The following is a 22,889-nucleotide window of genomic DNA, read 5'->3' as shown; positions in this document are numbered from 1 at the left end:
CAGAAATCAAAATCTCTCCTAGTCTGTTCTTGTGTCCTTACAATAATTTGATTGACACATATCAGCAAATGAAACATTTCTTTCCATTTGCTCATCTCTAGAGATCAGGGCTAAATTAAAGGAGTGGCTCTAAATCCTCAGGAGGGAAAAAAGAAGAAGAAAAAAAAGAACCTTAAATTTCATTGAAAGTTTTAGATCCTTATAAAAACAATATCAATAGAATTTCCATTTATTTAAAAGTCCTCATATAGTTTTTTAAAAAATAAAAATAATATACAATTTCATTCAAAATGTACTGATTGATTTAAGAAAATTATTATTCTACTTTCTTGCAAAATCCCTGATTTTTCTTAGTTTTCTCATTGATGGAGGAATGGAAGACATAATCTCTTTCTTCTAAAAGGAGATACAGGTAGCGGGTCTTGATTCATGTTAAAAGTTCCTCTGAATCTCTTTGTTGGAAGATAATATTCAAAGTAAGGCTCTTTTCCAAACTATTACAATTAAGCAGGATTGTAGCCAAACCTGCCCTTAAAATAAACTACCCAGCTAGGGAACCTTCACAACAAAGAACTGTTGCAATCAAATCCTGCAGGTAACTGTTTCTATTTATAATGTGCTCCACTAAAATACAATTATTTAAAACTTAAGGCTAAATGGGAACCCTTGAACACATGAAAGATTGACTTTAGGTTTCAAAGATTTTTCAAGAACAAAAGATACAGCTGCGTCCTCACCTTTGCCTCCAGATGGCACAGTTGCTACATCATCAGAGCCTGGCAAGCCTGTCCTTATTCCATTGTTAAAGGTGTGTCCATCTGCTGGTTGTAGCTGCCAATTTAGCCCAAGCATATGCATCGCTGCAAGACACAGAAAGCCAGGAAAAATAAACATACAATGCATTTATTATTAAAGTCAAGAGGGAAAAGATAGCCATTTTAAATGGGCATCTCCTCTCAGATGTGTGTATGTATGTGTGTCTGGGAGTACACTCACAGACACACACACAGAGTTTACATTTCTTGAGTTACTGCACAAGCAGTCAAAAGGAAAACAGACTATGCACATACACATAGACACATGTGCAAGTTGCTTATTATAACTTTAAAATTAATTCTTTCTTAACTGCCTGCTAAGAAGAACTCATTCAGAACAAGTTATTTTTTCTTTTAGTCTACAAAGATTGCAATATTATATACGCCTTGCTAGTAATCAGTTTCCCTAAGTGTATTTACTGCTGAATAAAGAAGACCAGGCATATGCTAGAAGGCTGAGAACTGCCTAGACTTAAACTTGTGAAGTAAACAACCTCAGTATTTTAACATACCCAGAGTTAATTTTAACATAGTTAAATAGCACGCTGAAAAACTTTTGCCTTTTAACTAGAAGTCATTTCATGACAGGGTTGTTATGGTTCTGGAAGAAGAATCAGGAAATCAACTTGTGTGAAGAATAGCTGTGTCAGTAGTTCAATTGTTTTTAAGAGTTGAAAGTATAAGTTACAGCGAGAGATACCCATTTTTTCAGTACTAGCTATTCATTTATTTTGCTCATTGTATTGATTGTCCCATACAGCTTTTTAGTCTTAGGGTTTCTTTTAAGCCTTTTAAAAACATGGAGAAAGAGCTATTTTTACCTCTCCAAAAGAAGTGAATAATGTGTCCTCTGGATATCATTGCATTTCACATCCCCGCTGATGTGTATTTTCTAGCAAACCCAAGACTTTCTTTGGATATGGTGTGAATTGGGCCTAGATGTGTATGATATAGCCACAGATTCTTCTGTGATAGCATATTTTTGTACACAACTTCCTCTTCAAAATGTTGTTAAGCCATACCACAACTTAAATATTTCCGTGCACTTCTTTTTCAAACATATATCTTTTGATTTGCAATATTTGACCCAAAAATTCTGTTGCAAAATTTCAGGGAGTGCAAATTAGATGACATTATTTTATAACATGAAATCAAAATTCAGTAATATTCCTAAACTGATTAACAAAAGTCAGAATCCTTAGATGTCCATATGACACTTTATATTTAGAACTGCCCTTGGTTTCCAATTAAATTGTTGTTCCAAATTTTCTTCTCTTTTCTGCTTAAAGTGATTTGTGTGTATTGCATTTTGCTTTATTTTCAATGTATTTATTTAAATCCCAGAAAGCTGCTTATAGAAAATCACAAATGAGATTACTTATACATATGTATATGTATACATAAATATAGATTCCATAGCAAAATTTCTATGATTGATAAAATTGAGCAGGGAACAACAGATACATTCTCTATTACCAAGATGGTCATGGTCTGGGCTGCAAGGAATACTGTGAAATTCTCTTGACAAGAGGTCCCCCTATGGCCTCTTTTACATGTAGTCTTGTCCCAATTTGAGATTTGGGCTCCACCCACATCCCTGTGATGCTATGAGGCTTGCATAGATTTTGCAAGATAAGCCGGTGAATCTTTGCTTCACAGAAAATACTGTGAAGACGGTTTTGCAGTGTTTTCCCCAGAGATAAAGAATGGGTTGTTTCCTACTGGTGGAACCTCCTACCTTTCTGCTTTTCTGCATTACTGCTCCCCCTGAAACCAAGGTACAACCAAAACAACCAAGGATGCTATTGCAACATCTTTTTTAGTTGCTCAGTTGCTTTGAGGGCTGGCTTTGCTGCTTTCACATAAGTAGCTCTTTTCCTTTCCTTTCACTGTTTCACCAGAGAGGGAACAGTGAGGATATGTGTGAGATATCAGCCTGCTGTTATTTTTTACACCCACTCATTGGCAAACCAGAGGAGGCATCAGACAGCAAAATGGGCAAGGATGGAGGAATGGTAGCAGTGAGGATAGTTGTGCAGTAGCAGAAAAATATTGCAAGGGACATGAGAAGTTAAACTGATGACTGGGTGGAAGACCCCTCTGATATACTTCCCCAGGACAGCAGGAAACAAGATAGTTGTCACATTTGCTCTCTGTTCTTTTTCCCATACTGTCACCTGCCTAGAAGGAAGCACCAGGGAACATAAATAGGAAAGCAGAGAGCCTGAGACGTTGAGTTAGTCTCTCTGCATTAGACTTTAAAGTGCACACGTTCAACCTGGATCCCTCAGAACTGTCTGGTACTTTATGCTTGGAAACTTACAGAAGTAAGAACTGACCCTCAAGTGTACCAAAATCTACAGCTTGGGATTCATTCCTCATTGTTTAGATACACCATTAAAGTCAGGATTATTGTCTTTATTGTAATTAAATGTGCTTTGAATTACTGAGCCCACTTACTGAGCTTGGAAGTATTTCACAAGAGCCATCATCACTCAAAATCGTATCATCACCACCACCACTTTGTTGTAATCAGTGTTACATACTAAAATAGTTTTGTTAAAATTCACATTTATGTCTTGCAAGGGATCAAACCGTTGTGGACTAGAAAGCAGACACATAATGGGTTAATTTTTCAGAGGGGTATCTCCAGGGTCTTCAGTTTAAATGTGGCAAAGCTCACAAGTGAAATAAATTTGGAAGTCTCACCTTCAATGGTACTTATGTCTACAGTTCAGAAGGAACACAATTCATCACCACTGACAGGACCTCCTCAAGAGACACTGGCAAATGGAATAGCAGGGTCTTGGGGGTCAGGATAAAAGGCCAGCTGAGCAGCAGGGTAGTAAAACAGGTCTAAGCCTGACATCTTTACCTTCCATTCTGTCTAGGACAATCACTCATTTTCAAATATATGAATACCACAGTGGCAAAACAACTACCTGGTAGAATTTCCTAAAGATGCTGGAGTAGGTAAATCTGTCAATAAAAAGAGCCACACCTGTGCTGGGAAGAAGTGGAGGAAAGCAAATAGACCATAATGAATATAGCCAAACTGAATTTCATTTCAGCTACTGCTGCTGCTGCTGACTAGCCACACCACTGTAGAGGCACCGAGCAATAATAAAGGGAGATCCTCAGGAAACAAGAGATCATATCCTTCCACGTAGAGAGGTCACTGGAGCTTTGTGGGGCATCACTAAACTGTTTTCACACAAAAGTGCCTGGTAAAGGATGAAGAGCCAATCAATAAGTATTAGATGAAATATGTGGAGTGACATAGTCATCTGCTTGTGTAAACACAGAAGCCAGCTACATGTTGTGTTTAGAGAGAGGGTTACCAAAAGCTGATTCCCCCCCTTAAGGATCAGCACTGTCAGCATATAACAAGAGCAAAAAAAATACACACTTCTCATCTCAAAGGAAAAGTGATAAATCTGTCAATGTCCAAGAGCTTCAGTGGATACTAAATTTTTATTTTTATAGATAACAAAATCAAGCCATCAATCAAATCTGTATTTTGATCATAGACAAACATAAAATACAATCAGGAAAAACTACACCCATTTTAATAAAACCTATAAGATAAATAAAAACTAGGACTGCTAACACAATAGTATAATGTTAAAGCAGTAAGATCTCTCCATAAACATTTTTAATATTAATACTAAGATTATGGATTAAAAGCATGGGGGGGGGGAAGCTCTGAAGCCACCAAAAGGATGTAAAAAAAAAAAAGATAAAGATAAAAAAGAAGGATTCTCAGTAAGCTATATAACAAAGCATTTTTTACATGAGGGGTTCAAAGGATCTTTCTAAAAAGTACAAATGAGACACCAGAGGGGAAAATATAATTGGAACTATAAGTAATTGCAGACAATATAAGGAATGCTTTTAATTGTGCAAATGTTGCTTAATATATTGCTGCCAAATGGCTACAAATTTATTTTGTTAAACATTAGGACTGAAGTGAATGAATGCTGTTCTTTCTCAATTTTTTTTTTTTTTTTTGCTGTTCAATGAAACTGATTAGAGCTCAGTTTTGGAGTCTGGAAGCTAACTAGTAAAATCTGTCTTGTCTGTCTGACCTATAAATCCTGACATCTGTTCAGAAGTTGCTTCTCTTGACTGCCCCTGAAGACCCAAGGACCTTTAAGCATCAGCGGATTCTTTTAGTATATTCACCAGTCCTCATGCCTTCTAAACAGCTTTGGGATCTTTTTATATCACTGTGCAACATACATAGCTTTGCCCTATTAATCTAATTCCCAACCATGCACCTGTTTGGATGCTTTGAGCCACTCAAAAGGTCTACAGAATCGAATGTCTCAAAGCTTTTGTCATAAATACCCTTCTGCGTATATCTTAGGCTGATTTTGTGGCCTTCAGAACCAACTGCGAGAAATCTGCTAAGTATCTCAGTTCCAGAGTTGAACCTTTGCACTTGCCCGATAACACAGCATGTATTAAGCAAATGGATGAGGGCCAATTTTAGTTATACTAGGAATGGACAGGGCATAAAACATCAGTCTTACATGGCACAAATGATAGTGGTTAAATAGTAGTTATTTGAGAGTATAGGTTTGTGTTTTTTTCATTTGTACTGGTCTACAACCATAATGAATAAAATTGAAGTTTTATGTAGCTCTAGTAAAAGGAGTTTGATATCAATACACCGAGAGGTTAAATTAAGCAATCTAAAGGATTCCCTAGTCCATCTCTACAGTTAAAAACAAAACTTTGGAACTAATTGTGATGGTTTGAACTATAAAAGGAATGCAATGAAAGCTATATATATACTGTGTGTATGTGTGTGTGTGTGTGTGTGTGTGTGTGTGTGTATATATATATATATATATATGAAATCCTATCAGTGGCTGGAAAGGGCTGGACTAAAAGGCAGCACTGAGGCACTGATCACAGCAGCACAAGAACAGGCACTAGCACCAATTCCATAGAAGCAGGAGCCTACCACACTAGGCAGGACCCAAGGTGCAGGTGTACAAAGAGGCCTCAGAGACGGTCCAACATATAGTGGTAGGGTGTAAGATGCAGGCAGGGCCAGCATATACTGAACAGCACAACCAAGTAGTTGGCATTGTGTACAGGAATATCTCCATAGTGTATGGGCTAGACCCCCCTCCCCCAAGTCCAGATGGGGGATTCCACAGAAGGTTGTGGAGAATAACAGGGCTAAGATCCTGTGGGACTTCCAGATCCAGACAGACAGGCAGGTTCTGGCCAATCAACCAGACATTGTGGTAATAGACAAGGACCAGAAGACAGCAGTGGTGATAGGTGTATCAGTGCCAAGTGACAGCAACATCAGGAAGAAGGAGCATGAGAAGCTGGAGAAGTACCAGGGCCTGAAGGAGGAACTAGAGAGGATGTGCAAAGTAAAGGCCAAAGTGGTCTCAGTGGTGGTAGGAGCACTCGAGGCCATGACTCCTAAGTTGGGAGAGTGGCTCCAACAGATCCCAGGAACAACATCCGAGCTCTCTGTCCAGAAGAGTCCAGTGCTAGGAACAGCTAAGATACTGCGCAGAACCCTCAAACTTCCAGGCTTCTGGTAGAGGGCCTGAGGTTGAGGAAGACACACACCATCCATAGGGGTGAGACGAGATTTTTTAATATACAGTATATACATACACACACACACTTATAAGTAAATTCGGTTTAAGTATGGAAGATTGTTTCTAAATAAATGTTGCAATTTATTTTACTGAGTATGCTATGCCATACTAAGTTTATGTTTTATTAAAACATATCAGTGTTCATTTGTGCTGATAAATTTCAACTGAGGCTTCTGCTTGATGTTCAACCTCAATTTCCAAAGCATCAAGTAGAGATAGATAGATAAAAGGCAATGGAAAAAGGCATCTTTTCCATTTGACTCTCCTCTGTCCACTACTACCTCTGTCACCAGGTAGGGAGAACAAAAGAACTAATGACTGTCATCATGGATTCTGTTGAAGGATAAATGATATACTTAAGGACAACAGTGAAAAAGGGAAAGTCCAAATTCCAATCAATCTTAAGCATTTTTTTTAAAATTGGATTCTTGTTTCTTAAGCATATAAAAAGAATTGGAAACTAGGAACAGAAGCCATCTGGTAATTTGCAATATAATTTTGCAATACATAGAAGAGTTTTGGAGAAAAGAAATGCAAAAACTGACTTCAAATGTAAGTGATTTATTTACTTTTTCTCCTCCAGGCCTGATGATGTGAATGGAATGGAATGAATTTTCAAAGCCATGCACAACTGATACAACCACAAATCCCATTAGTAGTAATGGGATTTCTCTATCATCCATGCAGTGCTTCGAAATTTACCCCGCCATGTCCAATTTCAGTCTTTTTTGTTTGCAAAATACTTGAAAAGGTTACACACACTTGGAATTATATAACAGATTAAAAAAAATCACACAATTGGTTTTCAAATTCCCTAAAGCACCAACAGATAGCATGCTTAAAAAGAGATGGAACAATAGTAGCAACCTGTATTATCATTACGTTTCGATCTACCGCTTGACAGCAATGAGACCAAACTTCTGTTTTATTCTCTTTTCGTATTTCCTCCCTTCAGTCCTCCTTGCAGAAATGTTTTGATTTTGTGCCACTTCTCGAATGCAATTTTTGACACAAGAATGATAACAGCACTGCATGCTGCATTCAGAATTTGAAATCTTATGACAAAGCTGTGCAAGAGAAGCATAATGCAGTGGTATGATTCATCCATTCTCATGACAGTCCTTAGATTGTACAGAGAGAAGAAAATTGGAACAAGATTCATCAGTTCCTGAAATCATATACAGTGAGTCTGCTTTTGTGGCAACCTTAAGATTCAAGAAACAACTTGCTTTGCCAAGAGTCATCTTGGGCTACAAGACCTGAATAAAGAAGAAGAGTTTGCATTTTACATGGATAAAGGCGAATATATTAAATATAGTCCCCAATCCATTTGCTCATTGCCAAAGTATTTTCAGTGCATCAGTTCTACAGAAATGTCATGTTCAACAGACAACATAGTGTCAGAGAATATTTTTTAATAGCTGCAAACTGGATATTTTAACTTATTTTTCATGGCATCAGTAGAACTCTAAATAAGTAATAGTTGGTGGGTGGTGGGGAAGGTAAAATGAGTAAAACAAAAAATAAACAAACAAAAAATGGGCTGGTTATCAATCTAAAGTTTCTTCAATCATTATGAAACAAACCCACATAATTGAATTCTGCCTTGAAGAGTAGCCCTGAAGGTGGAATGAGCCCCATATTTACCCTTTTCTCTACATAACCATAGGGCCAACTTTCAGAGCAACAGCAGAATCACAGCCTAAACCCCCATCATGTTCATGAAATCCTCTAACATTCAGCCCTTCCTCCTACTTGCCATCTATTAAGTAAGAGCCCAGACTCTTGCACTCCTATTGCTAGACAAAACTGTAGCTGCAGTAAAGGTGAGATTAAAATGCACCTAAAGAGCAGAGGAAACAGCTATACTTTTACTTGACAGTTTCTCTGACTGTTCTCAGCAGGACTGAAATTGGCTAGGAAGCAGAGAAAGTGCAGAATTGTAAAAGAGATATTTTAGGAAAACATTGGAGAAATATCTAAGATAGTACACCTTTACTAGAAGTGCATTTGTGCCCAAGACAAATTTGGAACTATTGTAGCATGTTCAAGGCAGGATTAAACATTAGCCTAAGTATGTGGTAAAACAGTGTTCCTGCTGCTGTGTAATTATCTGAGAGACCTTCTGGGTGGAGAATGGAATATCTCTGCTCTGTGCCAACTTCTTTTAAACCTTCCATACTTTGAAATATAGTGGTTATTTTATTATTTCAAGAGAAGAGCCATAGCCAACTTTCCTTTCACAGGAACTTTAAAATATATGAGGAATAAAATAATTATATAGTTCTATTAATTAGAAACATAAGAGTCAATAGTCTTTCTACAACTTTGTTTGGTATATACATAATGATGGTTGCTTGAGTACCAGAGTGCCAGCATTTGAAATATATTATCTTTTTCTCCCTGGCCTGGATCAAAACTTTCTCTTCTGTACTTTTTTGGCATTATCATGACCTTAATTATATTGATTTCAAGTGATTATCATAGTTGAAATCAACTGCTCTGATAGTGGACTTTCACATAATGAGATTTTCTCTTCCCATTTTCTTCTCTCTCTTAATGCTCTACTCCACTTGTTATTAAGAGAGGAAGAATTGGTTTATCAGCAGTTGCCATTCTACTACAGTTTTCAAATTCACTTCTCAACCTTGTTTCAGATACTGTGGCATTAAGAAACCATTGGGCTGTATCCAAGGCTGTCTTTCTACCAGTAGAATAGTCACTGCTGGTTGACTATACTTCTGTATTATACACTTTAAAAATGCATCAATCTACACACTCACAAATAACAAAGTTATTAGGGGGCATGAATCACGAAAGCCACAGTAACAACTAAGGCAACAGGAATATCATATGAGTGAAGCTTCATCTGTGTATACTAAGAAGTATTTTTAGTTCTGAAGCTTTTTTTCAGTTTCCCAAAGCTTTGCTAAATATTTAAGGCACAGCCCTGGAGAAGATGTTTTATACAATAATATTTTTTCTGCTGGTAGAATAGCATCTGCCAATCAAAGGCAAGATGGAGGATAGGGGGCTTTCTGGAGCAGCTTTGACATATACACAAGAGAAGGAAGAGGAAGGAGAGTGAAGGAAGGATGCAGAAGGTTAAGTGTGGGCCCAGGTTTTATCCCACTAAAATGGGAGAGAACTAAAGACAAGTTTAGTTATAAGCAATATTCAGTGGTGAATTTTCATTTGAGTAGGACACCAGAATTTCAAAGAATTTTAATATTTTCCAGGAACATGAGAGAAAGAAGAGAAGAGCTTGATGTTATGCTGGGTATAAAATATTTATTACAATATAGGGGAGAATTGTGGCATATAAATTCAGAATGGGCAGAGAGAGAGAACTGCATCCAATCATCCTAGAAAAGGAAAGGAAAATGAAGGTTGAAATCCAGTAATACTGAGCTGTGAGGTATATTGGTGAATTATTGTACTTATTCTGGCATTCAAAGAACTAGGGAGGCTATAGGATCACTTGACCGGATTACAAATGATAACAACCAATTAAACCAGCTATTGTTAGAGCAGAGTTATATTTTTTATATTTTTAAAATCCACTGCTTTCTAGGATCCTGCAACCCATCATTCTTATAGGGATACTTAGAATAATTCGTATTCAATACTCTGCTGGCTAACATTTAGTCCCCACATTATGATTATACAAATCCATGTGAGTACTCTCTGAAGTCTTTATACAAATGTGGTCAACTTTTTATAAGTTACTTTATTAGCTTCTTCTCAAATACAACAACAAACATTTAATGACACACACACACAAAAGCTTATTACTATAAAGGAAACCTAAGCAAACAGATGTTCGTGGTTGGAGAGCTAAATATAAAACTAGATTCAGTGCTAACTTCCTATAACTGTTGAATCATCATCATCATCATCATCATCATCATCATCTTCATCAAAGCTGACCATCCATAAATACTAGGTAAATTAAAACAAAAAAAAAAAAACTATTTTAAAGTACATCTCTAGAACATACAGTTACTCTCTGAAGTCTGATAATACCTCTAACATTCCTAGGCACATTTATTAGAGCTGAAGGATTCTTCCATCTGTTTTAATTTGTGAGAAAATGTATTTGATTTTATAGTCTTAACAGAGGCAATTGGTTACTAACTACTGTAAGTGATTGTCCATACTAATCTTGCCACTTACAAGTGAAATTCACTGCACTAGAACTTTCTCAAAACAAATGAAGTTCAATTGAGTATCAAAACTTATTCATTTCTAAGTATCATATACACCTCTTTTTTCTTCCCAATTTTCCACTGAATTTTTTAAAGAGAAAATAATTTTCTGTAATTAATTTTAAATTAATAACTAATTTTCCATTTAAGTAATAATTAATGGCCTCTTTTTTAAAAGGAAGAATATTACCACAGTGGTGGTGATTTAAGAAATATAGATATTTTCATGGTTTTCAAAGCACAGTTTATCAGTTTGCTCAAATCAAACAAGAACATTTTTTTTAAAAAAGGGGAATAGCTGGAATGTTGTTTGTGATAAGTATCTGCAGTTTCAAATAAAGGATGTAGGGAGACCTTCTCTCCCTAGACAGTAGAGTATGGAACAGAATAGAAAGTCATTTGGGGCTATATATTACACAATTGCATCTCTGCTTGCACATTAAGACTTTTCTTTCTTCCATGCTTCCAAAGGACAAAGAGTATATTTTGAGAAACACGGAACAGATTTTGGGAAAACCTGCATGAAGATGCTGAATCAGTTCCATGGGTAGACACTTCCACATGGATCCCTTAAATTTGGCAGTGAGGTTGAGGATCACAGAGCTGGAAGGCATCATCCAGTCTAACTGGATGTCCAGTTGTGAGAGAATTCACATACTACATATGCTTAAGTAGTTTATTTATGTTAAAGAAGAGTATGACTTCCTATCTTAAAACATAATTATGGTCAGCTCACAATACAAATCCCAAACTATAAAGCATAAAACATAGAACCATAAAACCCAGCCAGAACCAGGTGCCTCAGATCCCCTTGGGATTCTCCAACATCCAACCTGAAGCATCCTCCCTCTACCCTAGCACCTGGGTAAAAAGTCAGGTCTTGATGGCCTTCCAAAAGTCTAAAAGGGTGGGGGCCTGCCAGATCACTGTGGGGAAGGTGTTTCATAAGGTAGGTGCAGCCATGGAAAATGCACACTTCTGAGGTCCCATTAGATGGCAATATTTCAGGGAAGAGACCTGCAGTGTGCCTACCCTATCTGATCTAGTAGGATGGGCTGATATCTTCAGGGAGAGGTGGTCCTGCAGATAACCTGGTCCTATGCCACTAGTGCTTAAAAGGTAATAAACAGCAGCTTGAATTGCACCTGGAAGGAAACTGGAAGCCAGTAAAGCTCATGCAAGAGAGATGTAACATTGGTGAACCTAGGACCACCTAATACTATGCGCATCTCTGCTTTCTCCACCAAGGTTAAGCAATCAAAAACCAATGTGGTATCCTCTGCTTCCATGCTATATTTACTTATTCCCTCCCCCCCCCCCCCACTTAAATGAAAGCCATTTGGATGACTTTAAACCAGTGACTCTCTCTCACCCCAACCCACCTCACAGAGTTGTTGTGGTGGGGAAAATAGGAGGCAGGAGTATTAGATATATTCACCACCTTGAGTTTAGATAGATAGATAGATAGATAGATAGATAGATAGATAGATAGATAGATAGATAGATAGGAAGGGTAGGATGATGATGATGATGATGATGATGATGATGATGATGATGATGATCATTATTATAATATCATGCCCTTTATCCAGGCAGTGATGTCGACAGATTCTACTCACCAAGGAGCATAGGTGGGCATGGAATCTTACAAGTACACCAGACAGTTGAAGAAGAAAAAAGGGGATTGGAAGAATATCTGAAGGACAGTGAAGAAGATGCACTGAAGCTAGTACACCATGAAGGCTTACTGAATACTGAGGAGACCAAACTGACCTACAAGAAAGACCAAATGAAGAATAGAAAAGAGACATGGCAAGGCAAAGTATTACATGGCCAGTACATACACACACACACACACACACACACACACACAAAACTAGCAGGCAAAGCAAATAGCAACAAGACCTGGTAACGGCTAAGAGCAGGAAAGTTGAAGAAAGAGACAGGGGGGCTAATTCTGGCTGCACAAGACTAGGCCTGAAGAACGAATGCATATCAAGACAGAATTGAGAAGACAGCAACAGACAGCAAATGCCACCTCTGCAAAAAAGCTGAAGAAACAGGACCACCTAGTTAGAAGATTGCACCGACTGACTACAAACAATGGCATGACAAAGTAGCAACAATGATGCACTGGAATATCTGCAAGAAATATCATTTGCCTGCAAGCAAGAACTGGTGGGACCACAAAACAGGCAAAGTAACAGAAAATGAAGAAGCTAAAGTATTCTGGGACTTTAGAATTCAAACAGAGAAGCACTTGCCACACAACACCCCAGACTGTTGATAAGAAAGACAAAAAAGTCTGGATAGTGGACACTGCAATACCTGGAGACAGCAGAAGAGAAGAGAAAGAACTGGAGAAAATCGCAAAATGTAAAGACCTGAAAATAGAAGTAGAATGACTGTGGTGAAAGAAAGCAAAAATAGTACCAATAGTTATAGATGCCTTAGGTGCAATCCCAAAACATCTGGAGCACCACCTGAAGACCGTCGACATTGACAAAATCACTACCAGTCAATTGCAAAAGGCAGCTTTACTTGGAACAGCTTCCAACCTGCGATGATACTTTTAACACCATCAAACAACAACATCTGCTTATCCCAGGTCCTTGGGAAGGACTCAATAGGTGAATAAAAATGCCAAATCCAGTCTAAACGTCTGGTTGACTGTGTGACCAACAATAATTCTTCTTTGGGGATAGTGCAATAGTAAATGAAATTATAGGATATACATCCATGCACACACATGTATTAATGTCCCATCTTTCCCCTAGGAGCAGAAGGGAATGCCCATGACATAAGATCCCCTCCCCATTTTATCTTTACAGTAACAATCAAACAAGACATGTAGTTAAGTTCTTGTTTCAATGCCTAGAGGTAATAAGGGTCTCAATGGGAAGCAAAAGGATACACTCAGCAAGACTGCACAAACCAATAGATCCCAGTTCAATTCTATCTTTAGTCCTGGACATGATTGTTCCCTTGTGCAGAGTAGATCTGCAATCTGGGGATCCTCCTGGACTCACAGTTCCTGCTGGAAGGGCTGGTGGAGCTGTGTGCCAGTTGTGGTTGTTTCTGGGCCAGGAGGCTCTATTGACAGTCATTTATGCTTTGGTCATTTTGCATTTGGACTATTGTAACTCAGTTAGAGGGGGCTGCCTTTGAAGATCATTTGGAAACTATGGCTGGTCCAGAACTCAATGTTTCAAATAGCAATAGACATATTGCAATTCACTCAAGTTACACAACTACTTTGGGAGTGACACTGGTTCCCAGTTGGTTTCTGAATGCAATTCAAGGTTCTGATCACCTTTTTTAAATATCCCCTTTTGGCTTAGGACCTGGACTGTCTTCTTGTGGGGTGGGGGGGGAGCTGTTGTGGTTCCCAACACCTAGGAAATGTTGTCATCAGGGACCCTAAGTGAGAGCCTTTTCTGTGGTGACCATTTCATTCTTGCCACTGTTCCAAAAAAATGAACAAGTCCTGGCTGTTCAGGAAGCTTTTCAGGATGGGTGATAACTGAGTTGTTATGAAAAAATAATGCCAGACAATTATTGAATATTATGACAAGTTTGACTGTATGGTGGACTGTGATTTTATTGCTGTGCTGTTAGCAAACTTTAGCTAATTTATTTCATTGTATTTAATTCTATTACTGTAATGAGGAGTTAAAGAAGCTCAGACTAATTTTTGATTGGAGCAGCATTTAAGCTTTAGCAAATTAAATCAATCAGACAATCCATAAACATTTGTGTGAAGTTCCAATCAGCTCTAGAATAGGTCACCCAGTAAGATCCAGGATCAGAAAGAGACTTGAACTGTTGGCTCTCTAGTCCTAGCCCTCCTAATATATCCAGTGTGTTCAATTACATTATCTGAAAAGTGTGAGATTTGCCAGGCAGTAAAAGAAGTTGAGCCAGAGACTCTGCATCTGATGAAGTGGGCTGCAGCTCACGAAAATGTGTGCCTTTTAATAAAATTTGTTAGTCAGAAAAGGTGCTACCAGATGCCTCCTGATTTTCTACATCCTAGATTACCACAGCTCACCTCCTACTATGATATCCTCAGGTGTTTCTTATTTCAGATGTATTTCAGTGTAAAGGGACTGATAGACTGAATCTCCTTGTTCCCAGGCCAACTTTTTTTACAGCTGCACCCACTTGGCATTCTGGACCCCTTCCTATCTTTAGGATGTCCCTGAAAGATTGCTTGGAGAAACCCAAATTGCCTTTTTGAAATGCGCTTACAATCCCCCTTTGCCTTGCTCAGAACTAATAGGTTGAATGCTGTTGCCTGGGACCAGGGCTCATGAAAGATGCAGCTTGATGCAGCTCCCCTCCCCACCCAGCAATGGATCATCCTGTGAGGCTAGAAAGGAAACAAGAGTGTCTGCTGACAGCTTAGCTCAGCTTGAACTCTCATTTTTCACACAGAGCTAATTAAAAACTGAAATTAGTTAAATATGGAAATGACACTTGCAAGTACTTTAGCACAGTACTGGTAAAATCCCTCCAGAGTGCTGCAGAATTACCTGCTGCTTCGAAACTCCCCAACTGAATTTCACAGTTAAAAGGCTGAGCAAAAGGGAAAGTTATTACTGAGATTTCCAATTCAAAATGTGACTGTAAAATTCCAAATTAAATTTCATGGTTGCCTTTGGAGTATGCCAGGATGTTCTGTGCAGTCCAATGATATGATGAACAAATCATGTCCCTATATGCATGTTCTGATTATTTCACCTTTAGGCACCATGCTGGGTTTCTAAGGTTCTAAAACTCAGAATGCATATGTTACTCTAGGCATTAAGAAAACATAAATTCTCCGTTGGCAGAAAATCCAACTATAGAAAGGATGTATTTTTGCAACGTAATAGCAAATACATCCACAGCTTAGACTCCAACAGTTGAAATATAGTGTCTTCCATAATTTTAATATAAATTTGTAGTCATCTATCAGCTTCATTATAGATAGATCTGTGGGTGCATAGAGCAAGGTAGCTGAAAGGATACATGAAACATCCAAATGTAGATTGAAATTTGCATTCAAGTGTGCATCCAAATAAGTAATAAAGGACTTTGCATGAGGATGCACGTTCAAGAGATGCTTGTGGTCCATTCTAGGCAGGCAGAAACCAGTTTCTGCACTTTCAACTGGTCAGAGCAACTGCATTATATCAAACACCTATTTTACACAAAGGACAGTGATTAATCTCAAGGAGGTGAACAAACTATATTCATAACATTCGCTTCAGATTATGGGATTGCCTATACTTTACAAAAGCAAGGATGTTTGCTTAAGGGCAAATTATGGTTTTGGCGTGCAATTTCAATACATTTGTCTGCAGGAGAGATGATTTGGATATGACTCAAGATTTTCAGGATGCCCAGTCATTTTCCGACAATAAAAATGTCGAGATGTTAGTGTTTCTTTCTATTTTTCCATAAGACAATCTACTCCAGTTAGTCCCTGTTCGCTGTCATGCCAAAAAAAAATTCCCTGTGTAGAAGGACTGGCAAAAGAAGCCACTTTCAACAAGAGCCATTTATACGCCACAAATCAAGTGGGAAAGAATGCCGAGCACCAGTAAATGTGCCAGAATCACTTCTCTGGTGCTGATCTGTGTCTCTCTTCAACACCAGGCTTTCCTAGTCTACAGCCTCAGTTGACTCAGCTGGAGACACAGGAGTACTGCAGCTGAGGCATCAGACTCCTTATGATGTTTAATTTTGAATGGGAAATGAATTTGCCCATTCTTTTTTTCTTTCACTTACTGCATACACTGTAGATTGCATAGCTACTACCACTAGAATGAATTAGGCCGAGGCACACAACTGAGTTTCGAAACTGCAAGAATAAACTCAATGCGGTAACTCATGATCTTTTCTGAATCTTGATGAGACAGGAACATTGTTCCTTAGCAAAACTGCTGGTATTTAGATGGTATGATTTACTAGGAAGATTTTAAAAAAGCGAGGTTGGAGAAAATACATTTAAAGAGAGTGTCACATTTGGCAAGGAAAATATTTAAAACAGTAGACTGTTCATACCTACTTTACCCTTTGTGTAATTATTTTCAATCTCATAGAAATAACAAATACTTATTTACAGCCTACATGGAAAGAGAACTCTGTGAAATAACGATCACATTTCTTTCTCAGAATCAGTGAACTCTTTAAAGAATATATGATGCCTTAAGGTTTATACTCTAATATGTCTTCATGTAAATATTTTCAACCATATCAATATCCAGTTAGAAATAACCCATTTTAATGATTCTGCATTGCCTGCAAACACCTGCAACCTGTCAGTTTTCCCCATCCATAATCTAATGTGGATGCTGTCTGGCAGATTACATGTCCTTGAAACCCTTTTAGAGCACACCTGGGTTGACAGATACCAAAAAGATGCTGCTTGGCTCTAATCATCAAGCTGAAGCTGCAGCAAAATCTTAGTGAGAAAAGTAGAAATGTCAGTCATGAGTCCTTTGCAAAGCTAAACCAGGATACTGGTGGGTTCCACCCTTTCAATGCAAATCAGACAGAGCACCAAGCAGCAAAATTCAAAATGCTTCTGCCTTATCTGCATGTCCATGCAAACGTCCCCAAGGAGAAGACTAAATAACACTGTCTTGTCTTTTCACAGAGTCTGCCCCCTCCCCCACCCTGAATTGCTCTGATTCAGATTAAAGGCTCAATTTCTACCTTCAGATTTAGCCACCTACACTCTCTCTGAATGCAGCTGAAGCCTGATTCTGTAAAACCTGTGAGGCAATTTTCACTTTAATTGCCATCTCATTTTCTCTCTCTCTCTCTCTCTCTCAAAAAACAAAACAAAACAAAATAAAACAAACCAAAAAAAAACTGGCAGAGATTCTATGGCAGAAAAATGAGGATGCATCCAAAAGTCCAAGAAGCTCACAGAATGTAAGAAAAATAGGAAGAACAAGATAGCTGTTTCTTTTCAGAAAACACAATAGTAATTTTAAACTCACATACTATGTTTACAGGTTAGTATAAGTGCACCCTGACACCTCAAATTCTGCATCTAAAGTGCCCAGTGTCAATCACCTGATACATGCAGGTCAGGTACACAAGTTCTTTCAGCTACAGGTAGACATGCTTCCACAGGGTTGAAGGAAAAACATTGAAGTTCCAGAAATGTTCCTGGAAACCTTTTTGGTAAGCAGGCAATGCGGTCATTGTTGAATTGTGAAACTGTCCATTTGGATATAGTTATATTTCAGTTTTGTCTGTGGCTATTTTGAGTGTATGTAAAGGACAATGCAGTCACTAAATGGTTTGTCTTCCAGGATATTAAACTTAAATTCTTTGATGCCTGCAGAACTCAAGCAGAGGAAGGAAAGGACGATGGATATAACTGGTGGAGTGACATTCCCTGACAATCATCTGTAAGCAATTTAACCATCTCAGGCAATATCAAAATTACTCTGTGCCCTTTTGGTAAATTGGGTGAATAAATTAAAGTTTAAGGGCTTTTGGGCACAGTGTCTCGGTGGTACTCAGGAGTATATGATAGGTGATGTGTGGGCTGCCTGCTGAGTCGAGTAAAATATTTACAATTTAAATGGAAAAATCAAGACAGTACAGATGTACTGGGCCTGAAAGACCAGGCTTCACAAAATATATTATTTACACATCAAAATACAATTCATATGCTTCCTGAAAGGCAGGTAAAGCTCAGTATGTGCAGAGAATGTATGATCTACAGGCCGGAGTGACTCTTTTCTCATTCTATAATTTGTTGCAAGCAAAAACACAACTACTTGCATGATGTTGCACATACAAGTAATTGAGAGGATGCTAAACTGTCTTAAGTGAGCAGGAAAATCAACAGTGGAAATATTTTTCCCAGCTCATAATCAGTAAAAAGGCTCTGGTTCCAGGAGACTAGAGATTCAAGCACTCTTAAGCTGGTTTTCTCAGCCACAAACAAAGCATGGGGCTCTTATTTTTGTCAGCATTAGTTAGAACTCATAGAGTAACTATACCATCTCATTTCTGTTTGTGCAATTCATGGAATAATCAACATCAAATGATGAAAATTGAGTTTTTTCACAGAATGCCAAAGAATCATCTTTATAAGCACCATTTTAAGGGACATTCTATAACTGAAAAGGAGATGACTACCCGATTTATTAAAATGCATTGTTCAAATGATAACATCTTTGTTGTTACAGGACTTGAAAATGTAACTTTTATTAAGAGTGGATATGCAATTAAAGAAGTGTTTTGTTTCAATCATGGTACAAAGAATCTTGAGTTGGCTGCACTCTAACAAAATAAAACTTGAAAATGTCTCAAGTGTTCCATATTCCAGCTGAAACCTTTTGGGCATTCCAATTACAGGCAACAATGAGAACTCAGAACAAAGACAAAGAGACATGTTTATACATATATCTGTGCCACTGCACTAGGCTCTATAAACCATCAGAACCTGCATGTAATTGGACCCTAACATTCAATATCAAAAGAGCACAAGATTCTGCATAAAGTGCTAACACGCATCAGGTTCAGCAAACCAACCCAAACCAAATCTTTGACATTTAAAATGCACCCCAATAGAGCACAAGGGTATGCACAGAATGCACACACACACATACCAAAGCTTATAATACCAGTACGAACCCTCAAGACAGTGCTATATGCATTCTTTTGCACTTCCAATGTACAAAAATTTGTATCTGAAGCAGATATTGTTAAATAAATAAATAACTTGAATCACAGGTGTGGGTAAAGACAGTTTATTTACTTATAAGGAAATAAAGAACAAAGTTTCTGTCTTCTCTTTCTTAATTAAAATAGCACAAAGTCCAAAGGTGATTTATATACATTTCTTACACAGACAGATGTAATTGAATCACAATCGCCAAAGGATGCAATCTTTCATGAGCTACAGTTCAGTTTTCATGTAGCTTTCATGAGCTACAGTTCAGTTCAGATGTGGCTAAACTGATGCAGGATTTAAATTGGGATGAGGTTGGGGGGAAGGGAGGGGAAGACAGGGTGGTTATGCAGACATAAACCCATAGTGTGAGTTGAGACCTGCTGGAACCTGTTGATGTATTGTAAGTGAGTTTAGTAATCTCTTGCTAATCTCTGCAATAAAGTTTCTTTTTTTCCAAAATGAAAATCCATCTTGAAGTGGATATATAATGAAGTCTCTTATATATGGGAAGCTGAAATGCTCTGATACTGCTTTGTCCTTATTTTGAGTGCATATGTCAAACTTGTATCCGTTAATTCTTTTGCACAGAGTTTGGCCTGTTCGTCCAGGAACACCATTGTAATCAAAGCCCCTTTCATATACATACAAAAGGGGTGTGATTTTAACGGATACATCATGCCCATCCTGCCTGCAGATTTTTTAACCCCTGAAGATGCCCCTAGCAGGTTAGCTGACTGTAGAAGAAAGTAAACTATGAAATCTATATGCAACTCACCCACTTGAGCTCAAATTTTCCAAGAGCTAATTTCCCATGGTAAATAATTTTTTTAAAGCAATAGTTTAGCTAGCAAATAAGCAATGAGGCATGCAGGTGTACATAATCTTATTCTTCTGTCTCCACACAAGAAGCTGAAGATGTCCACGTCCTTGAGTCACGTGTTTATTAACTGCTGTTTCACTGCAGCAGTCCACTCTCCACATTACCCCATCCAGTTTAAGCCAAAAGCAGCAGGGGTAGGGTCTATTGCTTTAATATCTAGATTAGATTAGATTAGATACTAAAGACCAGCCTATTGTCAGCCCCTGTGGATAGTATAGAAGATGATATGCAGGAACTATATCTAGGCAAAAGGGGCTGAAGCATTTTTAAAGTTCAGAATGAGATAACATTTGGAAGAGGCTCAGGAAGACATTTCCTTAATCTGACGAATTATAAGAATGAGGAGGAGGTACAGCATATTCATAATTTCAAGACTGATGTCAGCCCTACTAAGTAGACCAGACCAGGAAATCAACTCCACAGGAAGGCTAAAACTACATTTATTGAGTGCCTATAGTAACAGATTCTTGCAAGTCTGATTGTGAATTTTGCCATTTCCCTCTGTTAAATAATATACTTTCCTGGAAAAGTACCTCAACCCACCCAGAGTTATTCCTAAGAGTAGGAATGGAATAGTAAAGGGAAGTAGAAATTAGGAAAAATCACCTCATCCCTTTCAGGAGTATTCTGCTAGCTGAACTCTGTTAACAATATCCAAACAATATCTATCTTTTGCCATAGTTTTGACTGTCCCTCAAAATTTAAGAGGCATGAGATAGCAGAAAGAAAGAAACTGTATCTTGGGAAGGAATTTGAGAAAAAAATATATGAAGAGACGGGGTGTTAATTGTAGTTCAGGTATGAATTCATGAAATATCTTTTAGTGTTTTTTCTATCAGCAATAGTTAAAAGTATCAGACTTCCAGTGGAGGTATGGTGAGTTAAACACGTCTCCATGGAGAGTGGAGATGACAACGGCAGCAAAGACCAAAGAACCAGTGAGTAGTCTGGTTCTTCAGAACCTCACTGGACAAGGACAGTGCTTTTCCAAGGGTTTGAGTGCTGGGAGACAAATGGATCAATCATCAAGCTCTCAACCACAGTGGGGCTTTTAAAGGACACCAAGTTTGCTAACTTTGCTTCTAAACACTTTCAGAAATTGCCTGTTTAACTATCTGAAGGCTATTGGAGATCTTTAAAACAACAAGATTGAAAAGCCACCTGGTGAGTAGATTTTTTGAACCAAGTGATAAATGAATTAAGGCAAATATGGACTATTGAAACTTTTAATATACAGTTTTGGAACAAGCTATATAAAATAAACAGCTTTTCATGGGAACCAGAATTATTTTATCTACTGAAAGTCATAACAAAGATTAGAGACCTTATAATTTAAACCAGACACTAGAGGGAACTAAAGATTCCAGGCCAAAAAAAAAAAACACCACAACCCTGCCTTTGGTTTTGATAAGATTGGGATTTACAAAATGACACAAAACACTGTAACATTTGAAATATTAAAGGAGATCTTCGAAGAAGGGGATCAGAAATTAGTAGCCACAATATCCACAATATCAGTAATACATTGTAAATAATAACTCACACAGTCCTGAACAACTTAAGATACCAGTTTGGTTTGTAAACAGTCTATTAATAAAAGTATTTGTCCCATGCAATTCATCTGGGTGCATTGCGTGGTTCTTGCCATCCAAAATTCATAACTACAGTACATCAGACCTCCCTGATAGTGGCATGTGTCAGATTCAGCTGGCATGGCACGGCCAACGCCACTGTTCAGTTTCACACCCCTAGTCAGTTTCACCGCCTCAGGTGCAGGCAGCAGAAAAGAGGAAGTAGGGCAAACCGCAAATTAATTGCCGGCAGATGGCAGCAATTGACTCAGGCAGAAACAGATACTTTGTGACAAAGCCAGCTTCCCTCAAACGCCCCAGGCACCACCAATCGCAACAACTTGGAAGCACCACAATTCAGTAGCAATCCTCAAGCAATCAAGGAGCCCCAACTTGGCCCGCAGAAGAGAAGCCCAACGAATGCAACGATCATACACACAAAGGGCAGCGATCAGGGAGACAAAGAAACCCGGCTGAATCTGCCATTAATGCGAGGGGAAGAACCCTGCTGATGAACTGAATAACCCAGGGAAACGGGGTAAAGGGTGGGAACAAGGGGTAACTCCTGGTCAAAGGGAAACCCTATAAAACTGCTGCATGTAATTGTGCCAAGCCAATCCTGGCTTTGTCTGTAAGCGCTATGCATTACACCTGAACTGCTTTCGTAAGAGCCTGTGTCTCACAGAGTCTTTATTGAGCACTGAGTGCAACGATCATTACAGCATGTAGAAGTTGAATAACAGGTGGAACAAGATGGAATCCTATGGGATGTCGTACGTGAACAGCCTAGATGTCAAACAATAGTTTCCCAGCATCATGTTCTGGACACATTCTGATAGGAATGACCAGAATCACTGCAAAACAACGGCCTCAAGACTCATTCCATAAAGATAGGTGATCATTATCTTTCTTCACATTTTGTCTGAACGTATATTAGGTCTGAATACATCATTGGTTTGTTTTGTGTGCAGAATGAGATCTTTCAATATCCTTTTATTTAACATTGTGATTAGTAGGAGAGTCGTCCAAGAATTTTTAGGAGAGATAGTGACTGTTGCCCAGCATTCTGACTTATATTTCTACATCTGTTTTT

The 22,889-nt window shown here is 38.2% G+C and overlaps 1 protein-coding gene across 8 annotated transcripts in view; it reads right to left on the bottom strand.

The window, feature by feature from the left end:
* TENM2 (teneurin transmembrane protein 2) overlaps positions 1–22,889 on the bottom strand; it is a 586,296-nt gene that overhangs the window by 196,797 nt on the left and 366,610 nt on the right. For all 8 annotated transcript variants that reach the window (XM_088133612.1, XM_088133610.1, XM_088133614.1 and 5 more), the window contains one exon: positions 738–860. In XM_088133612.1, the coding sequence (XP_087989738.1) occupies positions 738–860 (123 nt within the window). The remainder of the gene's footprint in view (positions 1–737; positions 861–22,889) is intronic.

Source organism: Python bivittatus, unplaced genomic scaffold, assembly GCF_059951505.1.
Source record: "Python bivittatus isolate LINGU-HERP-01145 unplaced genomic scaffold, Pbiv_v1 ctg000080_np1212, whole genome shotgun sequence".
NCBI lineage: Eukaryota > Metazoa > Chordata > Lepidosauria > Squamata > Pythonidae > Python > Python bivittatus.
This window is presented reverse-complemented; position numbering and strand designations above follow the sequence as displayed.